The 8,926-nt window shown below is 39.9% G+C and overlaps 1 protein-coding gene across 1 annotated transcript in view; it reads left to right on the forward strand.

The window, feature by feature from the left end:
• Positions 1 to 692: 692 nt before the first annotated feature.
• LOC307260273 (protein unc-13 homolog B-like) overlaps positions 693 to 8,926 on the forward strand; it is a gene marked incomplete at both ends in the record, with an annotated part of 49,713 nt that continues 41,479 nt past the window's right edge. The window contains 4 exons of the mRNA XM_080040466.1: positions 693 to 764; positions 3,380 to 3,599; positions 4,343 to 4,570; positions 8,597 to 8,738. Of these exons, the coding sequence (XP_079896592.1) occupies positions 693 to 764; positions 3,380 to 3,599; positions 4,343 to 4,570; positions 8,597 to 8,738 (662 nt within the window). The remainder of the gene's footprint in view (positions 765 to 3,379; positions 3,600 to 4,342; positions 4,571 to 8,596; positions 8,739 to 8,926) is intronic.

An 8,926-nucleotide genomic window follows, 5' to 3' on the forward strand; every position in this document is an offset into this window, starting at 1 on the left:
GTGATATGCGTTGAGTAAGAAATATCCATTGGAAGAAAAAAAAATACTTGGAACTTTTTCAAGCACATTTTTAAGCTATATCATTTTAAAGTTCTTCTGTAGGAGGAAAAAGGTATTTTAACAACAGTATTTTTTCATGCTTGAGAAAAGAAAGGATGTTCATATCCTGTCCAAACCGTCGTACTACACACAGATTTTTGATATGTCAGATCTAACATCTGCCAAACACCTCAAAATTGAGCTTAAGTTCGGCTCAATTCAATATGCAATGACAGTTTTTATGATTCTACAAAAGTCTACTGAAGTATCCAGAAAAAAATGATTGAAATGTCCTTGAAGTGAAGATCCTTGCGAATGTAGTAGATAAAATGTGTGAATGTTTGTCCTGGAAGAAGGATTAACGGAGGTGTGTGTGTGTGTGTCTGTGTCTGTGTCTGTGTCTGTGTGCTGTGTTTACAAAGTGTGTTCAAAGGGAGACGAAGAACAAATGTGTGCTTTGTTGTTTTACGATATAAACTTTCCACAACCTTCAAAAGCTGAGAGAGCCCAAACATCACACGAAGAATTGAATTCCTGAATCTTTTAACAGAAAACTTCTCCTTGGCGTTTGCTTTTCGGTTTTCTGTTGTATTCTGTTTTTCACTGTGGCTTTTCATCACTTGTGGTTTTTCTCTCTCTCCTGTGTCCAGTCTATGATACAGTCCAGGAAAGCCGGACTCGCCCACACACTTGCTACACGGACCTCCCTAAAAGACGAAGAGCTTGTGAGTGACGCACGCACACACACACACACACACACACATTCACACATTTAAGATGTACCAGTATCCACATTTATATCCACATAGGGGAAAGACATAGGTACTGTATGTCCTGGAAAGTTCTTGCAAAACTCGCAAAACTATAATATGAAGCCAACTACAACATCCAGTGTGTTGGCAGACAGTTGTGACCTGGGTTAGACACAGAAGTGCTAGAGCATTGTAAGTGAGGGTGGAAAAGTTTGATATGTCTTTTGTTATGTGGTCTCTCTCTCTCTCTCTCTCTCTCTCACACACACACACACACACACACACACACACACACACACACACACACACACACACACACACACACACACACACCTTTATAGTTATCCATAGAGAAAGACTTGCTGTCAACTCGATGTGACCTAATGGCGGGATCGGCACAAACCTTTAGTAGTATTTACAGTCAAACACTCCCACATATCTCCCTGGCTCTACTCACTGCTGTCACTATAGTGTAGCCATATTGTTAATCTGTCTGTGGTAGATTCAATATATACTGAATTCTGCTGAGTCAACTGGAGGCCTGCGTCAGGTTTTATACTTAATGGAGCCGGGGGGCAGAAAGGCTGCGCTGACAGGATTCCGGTTTCATTATTGTTTATTATTGTTTGCTCAGTGCCTTTTCTTAATGTCCTGTGTCATGATGGTGATTGCATTATATTAGATGAAACATTAATTATTAAGTGGATTGAAAGTAGGTCACTGACTGTGGCAGTGAATTATTCAGCGAAGAAAAGACAAACAGCGATTTTTCACAGGTTATAACTCTATTGTTATACTAGAAGTGCCTAAATGAAGAGCATCTCAAATTGGTAGTATAGATTAAACAGCAGGCCAAACAGATTGGACAGAATGGGCTCTGTAAAGGGAATACATATAATGTACAGCTCAAACTAATGTTAGAAAAAACCTCCCCAGCAATGTATCTATTATTTATAATTTATATTTATTTATTTGTTCTCTGTTTTAAGCTACATTTATGGCTTATTTGCTACAAGACTTTTGTCTTTGATTATATGACAATGCATAACACATCTTTGGTATTCATGGTCATTCAGATTATGCAATTGCATTACTCACTACTGAATCAGAAGGGTTCTTTGCACATCCGTAATGTAAGGCAGGTGTGTGGGAGAATGAACAGTACATCCAAATAAAAGGTGAAATCCAGCACACTGTCTCAATTGCAAAAAATATTTATATTCAATAGCAACATTTGAAAGACTAGACCTTCATCGGGCGAACAAAAAACTGAACCTGCATATTTGCCTTTTAAGTTCCAGAATTGACCATATTTACAGATGGTGTTTCATATACAGAAAACAAAAAAAATATTAAGATGTAGCCTACAGTGTATATGCACAAACATTTAGCTGTTCCATCATCCCATTACCAGACTGTATTGACAGATGGAGGCAGCATAGGAACAGAAACGGAACATTTTGTGTTGTCTTGAAAACACAGACGATATTATCAATCTGACAGCCTGCGAAAAACATTGAAAACATGTAAATACTGTAGTTTTTTTAGCCATCCATCCGCTCCCAATGCTAAAGTGGATTTTTACAGTTACAGGATGCTTTACAGAGACAAGAAAATAAATCACAGGGAATAAAATAAGATAAAAGCAAAAAAAAATCAAAGGTCACAAACAATTGAAAACGGATCGATGAAACTCATGGCAGTTAAACCAAGATTGAGCGAAGAAGAGGTAATAAAAAACAGCAGCTATGAAGCCCACAAAATGAAACAATCCTCCCTCCTATTGGTAACACTATATCACCATTTCTGGGATGATAAGAGTCTGATAACAATAACTTACTTGCCCCTGTATGAACAATTCTGTGTTTATCAAATCAAAACTGGGCTTCTACGTAGTCAAGGTGTGGAGATGTGTTGTCCTCCTCCCACACCTCCTACACTGGAAAACAGCAACATTTAGTGCATCAATATAGAAGCCAAGAATATCAACACCGTCATACATAACAACATATCTACTGTATATCACTTCTCGGGACATTAACTACATTAAAGGTGGAGTCAGCAATTCTGGGGAAAAGCTTGTTGACAAGATCACTTTTTTCGTCAACATCTGTGAATAATTCCTCACAATCCGACCGCTACCTGTCCGTACTGTAAAACAATCTGCTTGTTATACACAGCCTAGGCTCGGCCATATTTCCAGCAATGGTGGGCCCCCTTTGTTAACACACCCTTTGTTTACATACCAGTTTACAGAGCCTAGGCTGTGTAATAACAGGAGAATTTTTCCCAAGTTGATTCTTTCACTCATTTTGACCAACACACAAGCATTCTGCAGATGAAAAACATGAAATTCTGACAATTATTGTTGAAGAGAAAGATGTGTCATCTCTCCTCACCTCTGCACTGCCACCTCTCTCACTCTTTCTGCCCTCGGCTGAATCTGATCTTTCACCTTTTCTTGAGCTTTTTCACACTTCATCCCACTCTCCATTATTCTCTATCATCTTTGATCTCTTCTCCTGTTTGTTTACTGAAACCCCCTGACATCCTCTACCATATTTCTGTCTTCCTTTTTACTCCAACAGAAAAGCCATGTGTACAGGAAGACGCTGCAGGCTCTGATCTACCCCATCTCCTGCACTACACCGCACAACTTTGAGGTGTGGACGGCCACTACGCCAACCTACTGCTACGAGTGTGAGGGGCTGCTGTGGGGTATCGCCAGGCAGGGAATGCGCTGTGCCGAGTGCGGGGTCAAGGTGCACGAGAAATGCCAAGAGCTGCTCAACGCTGACTGTCTGCAGAGTAAGTGGAGTTACTATATTCAAAATATCAAACCCAGACCAAGTTTTTTTACTCTGGCTTTATCCAACATCTAGATTTTTATTTCATTTTTTAAAGATGCAAATGAAGGCCTAATTAGTTAGATTTGAACAAATGTGCACCTTTTATTTAAAAAAAAAATCACACATTTTTATAAGAAAAAAATATTGTTTCATGATGATATCTCTAAGTTAAAAATGTTACCCTATTCACCGGCAGTGTCTCGCCTTAAGTTGAGTTTTGACGAAATTCTAAAAAAAAAATTGCTTGGTGAAAAATTAAGCTAAGCAGAAATCATTCTGTGATTTAGTTTTTTGCTTCTTGTAGCTTGTTTTTTTTATTTCACTTTTTACATCTATAACTAACTATCCACCCTTCTCTTCCGTATTATCACCTTAACTTTGGGCGACTGTGGCTCAGGTGGTAGAGCGGGTCGGCCAACCATAAAAGGGTTGGCGGTTTGATTTCTGCCCTGCCACTTGGGTCATGGTTATTTTGTCCTAGGGCAAGACACTTCACCCAACTTGCCTCGTGTGAATGTGTATGACTGATGTATGTTTGTGGTGGTCGGAGGGGCTGTAGGTGCAAATTGGCAGCCACACATCCGCCACCGGGATGACTGTGTGAATGAATGGAACCTGGAACCCTGTAAAGCGCTTTGAGTGCCTAGAAAAGCGCTATATAAATCCAATCCATTATTATTATTATTATTATAACTTCTTCAGGAGCTGCGGAGAAAAGCTCAAAGACCGGTGCGGAGGACCGTACGGCGCACATCATCATGGCCATGAAGGACCGGATGAAGATCCGCGAGAGGAACAAGCCTGAGATCTTTGAGGAGATCCGGAAGCTGTTCAACATCTCGAGGATGATTCACACCCAGCACATGAAGACCATCAAGCAGAGCGTACTGGACGGCACCTCCAACTGGTCGGCCAAAATCACCATCAACGGTATGTAGCTACAGGGGATGTGTGACTATGAAATGGAAGAACGGTAAAGGTGGAGTTATTCAGTTATTCTGGAGAACCTTTGTTGTCAAAATTAACTTATTTTCGAAATAAGTGAATATCTCCCCACGATCCGCTTCCTGTCTGTACTGTGTACTGGGGAAAAAATATATTAATACACAGCCCTAGGCTCTGTAAATGGGCATGTCACAAGCTAAGGTGAATCATACCCGTTTACAGAGACTAGGCTGCGTATTAACACTTAATTGTTTTAGTAGAGGATCATGAGAAAATATTCACTGATTTTGACCAAAAGTGATTTTGACAACAAGCGTTCTCAAAAATGGCTGACTCCACCTTTAATGCTCCATGGGTACATTTACCTTTTGAACATTTCTTATTTTCCTTTTTTAGTCGACATTTAGATCACAAAAAGTCTGGTAGAAATGTAATGCAGTCGTCTCTACAACACTTTTAAGTTTTCAGAAACCTTAAAATGAAAAGAAAAACCCTGTGATGTTGAGTGCAAAAACACCATATTTACAAACAGTTTCAGACTTATCCTAACCGTTTTTACTTTTACTTTGTATCGATTCCCATTTCACTTCTTGCTTCTCTCGTCTCTCCAATATCACTAATGCACCTCCTCAATGTTAACAGTGTCCATAGGGTGTGTAGCAACAGGATACTGTGCTGTGCATGTGTCCACACTTGTACACTGTGTAATGCGTGTGTAGCACTCTCTATATCTCTGTCTGGAATCAATCTGATGGACAGACTCAAGGTACGCAGCCTTTTCAGCATCGGCTTTAGATACTTGGCTTGCTCAGACTCTTTGTATGAAGTTCTATTGCTTTGAGTGCGAGAAAAGCGATATGTAAATTAGATATATTATTATCATTATTATTAAATGCTTCAAGTACTGTTGATATATTCTTAGAAAAAGTGAATGTCGAGGGGGAGTTTTACAAAAGAATTCTGATAGTTTATCATAAGTCAGCAGTACAGACACTGACTGAGAAGGAGTCAAAACAGATTTTTGGGCACAGTTTAGAGAGGACATTATTATGCTCATTTTTCAAAGGGCATGTTGCTAGCTAAGGTGTCTCACTCCGACCCCACTTTGTTTACATACCAGTTTACAGAGCCTAGGCTGAGTATTAACACCAGATTTATTTCTGTTGCACAAACACAGTACGGACAGATAGTGGATCGTGAGGACATATTGACAACAAGCGTTCTCCAGAATCGCTGACTCCACCTTTAACACGACTATCTGACTTTGCAACAACATTTATAGATCAGAAAAGCATTATGAATCCCCTTTAAGGTCTGTATGACAGCGGTAGAAAGTTTAAAAGGCGAGGCAGTTTTGTTGCACGTTTAAATCCCAGGAAGAAGTTAGGAAAAAGCTAGATGGTTAAAGCGCATCAACAGTTTCAGCACGGCACATTCACCGCTGTGAGATCATGCGGCGCCGTGAATATGAAGCAGTGTGTCGCGGAAACAGAGCATTTCAAGTTTCTGAATATAAAATACCTGAAAAAGAAAAAAAAATATCCTTCATCGCTGAAAGTTTCTTCTGTATTTGACAGCCTGTTCTGTGCAGTGGAGAAACGTTTAAACTTTTTTTAAAGTTATGTGAGCTTCAATAATGTAAACAGACATGCATTCCCTATACTTCCCCCCCCCCCCCCCCCCCCCTCCTCTGCTCCATCATGGGGACTCGCCACTGTTACCAAAGCAACCAGACACATCACACCATGTATAGTGGCAGCAGTGTTGCCATGGCAGCCATCACACCTTGTCGCCACGATCACAGCAGATGCGTTCCAGTGAAGAGGAGATAGTTTAGATAGCAAAGGGTTGAATAATTCATTCATGTTCAGGGGCTAATCGTCGTCACTGACTTTTTTTTAATGATCGAGTTTGTTTTTATTTGAAATGAAACATTAACATTTTAGACGTGTCAATATTGATTCAGAACTGCCAGTAGAGACTTAGGGATCAAACATTTTCTAGGAAAGGTTTATACAGAACATATTCAAATTGTTTTTTTTAACCACCTTGAAATGTGTCTCTTTCTGTAGGCTATACGGCGATAAATGAGATAAAATCCAGTTTTTTTTTTCAGGTGTAATTTTTGTATATGTGTCATCACCTCTAATCACTGACGTCCCCTCAAACGTACAGAGGAGAAAAGTCGTTACAATTGTTCTTACAGAGGTGTCTTTAAATTATTCAGGTTGTTCGAAAGTTGTCACATTTTTTTAGCATTAATAAATGATGTCACCCCATTTGAAAGACCTGACACATTTTTAACTCAAACTCAGTTTTGTTCTGTATGAAAGCCACTTTGTGATTGAACTTGATGGTCGACTGACATGTGACAGTCCACAGGGATCACTTTGATTTATCCATTCATTTCATGAGGGGATGTTTCAATCAATTGATATTCAACATTGCCTGTAGCACAGTCGTTTGAATCTGAATGCATTACTATACTGAGACAGGTTACTTGTATGTAAAAACGTATTTGGCAGTGAACCTTATTATGATTCTGAGGTGATTTTTGTTAATGTATAAGCTAAGCTGAACAGCTGATGTATGTAGCATGTAATAGTATGTAGTATGAAAGAAGCAGATTTAAGAGTGTTATCAACTTTCTTGTCTAACTCTCCACCAAATATTTTTTCTCCAACAATGTTAAATGTAGCTGTGTGGAAGAAAATGAATGCAGACTAGTGCTTTTATTTCTGCAGATGAGTAAGCCTCTTATTATTTTTCTTAATTAAATCAGTCACCTTGTGTTCCCTCTTAAGGCCATCACACTCTTGAGGCATTTAGCAAACATTGAAATAACTTTTTTTTTTGAAATTACAATACAAAAGTAAACAAAATCCTCAACATAAGGTACACAACTCCTGCCCACTCATACACATCTCCCCCAAACTTCCCTCAGTTCAACAACTTACCCTGCATTCCAAATCACATACTTTTTCTTTTTACTACACTACATACTAAAGTACAGAAGAGTTTTAGGGCCACAGGAGAGATTTCATTATGTCGAGAAATGTCAAGAATAAAGAGGAATACTTCTAAATGCTATTGGAGTTAGTGGTGCATTATGTATTTTCAGCACACTACAATCGACAGGTATGAATTGGGACATCCTAAATCTTTTTCTGGCATACTAAATAGTAGGGAAGTATGGGTAGTGGAACGCAGGGCTTCTCTCTGCTTGTTGACCTTCCATGTCAAAGAAACTTCTCCAGACTCTATTGATGGGAGTTTAACCTCCATATATCAAAGCATTTCTCTCTGACTTGGATACAATGGAAGTCGGGCAGAGTGCCCTCTAGACTTAACAAACTCATTATTGTTATTGTGTTGATGCAGGTTGAGCCAAACTGTCACAGCAACTGTCTCTTATCTGATTGGCTGCTTTTTTGTCTTCACCGAAGGGTACGGAAAGAAATACACTGAATACAAAGTGCAAACGTTAGATTTTAAATTCAAGAAACTTGCTTCAAATCAGCTCAAACTTAACTCTCTGTCTGTGATGACTTACACATTGCGTTACATTTCCTTGATAGGCAGTACATGTCACCTCTATGTAACAGAGCAGCAGGTAAAAACAGTTGTTTAAGTGATTTGGTGAAAACTGTTGTTACCCAACATCTGCCTCTGAGTCATTAGTTTTGTGTTACGAGGATTTGCGTAACCGTGTGGGTGATATTGTGTGTGTGTGTATCTATTGTGTGTGTGTGTGTTTGTGTGTGTATGTGTGTGTGAGAGAGCGAGAGAGAGAGAGAGAGAGAGAGAGAGAGAGAGAGAATGACACGATGATGGTAACGAGTAGGTGTTTGTTGTTATTATGCAATTTTCATGGTAATTCTCTATTTCTTTGTGTGTGTGTGTGTGTGTGTGTGTGTGTGTGTGTGTGTGTGTGTGTGTGTGTGTGTGTGTGTGTGTGTGTGTGTGTGTGTGTGTGTGTGTGTGTGTGTGTGTGTGTGTGTGTGTTCACAGTGGTCAGTGCTCAGGGTCTCCAGGCCAAAGACAGGACAGGCTCCAGTGACCCGTACGTCACCATCCAGGTCGGGAAAACCAAGAAGAGAACCAAGACCATCTACGGGAACCTCAACCCAGTGTGGGAGGAGAAGTTCAGCTTGTGAGTTCCGCTTGGTATTTTATTCTCCGTGGTTGTAAATCGCTCGATGGTGTTTTGTGCCCCCAAGGGAGCCTTTAAGGCTGCGTTTGCCTGGAATGCCCTATCCCCTAACCTTAACACACACACACACACACACACAGACAGAGGCACGCACACACACACACACACACACACACACACACACACAC

The sequence above is a fragment of the Ammodytes marinus genome (assembly GCF_949987685.1).
Source record: "Ammodytes marinus genome assembly, chromosome: 2".
Lineage (NCBI taxonomy): Eukaryota > Metazoa > Chordata > Actinopteri > Uranoscopiformes > Ammodytidae > Ammodytes > Ammodytes marinus.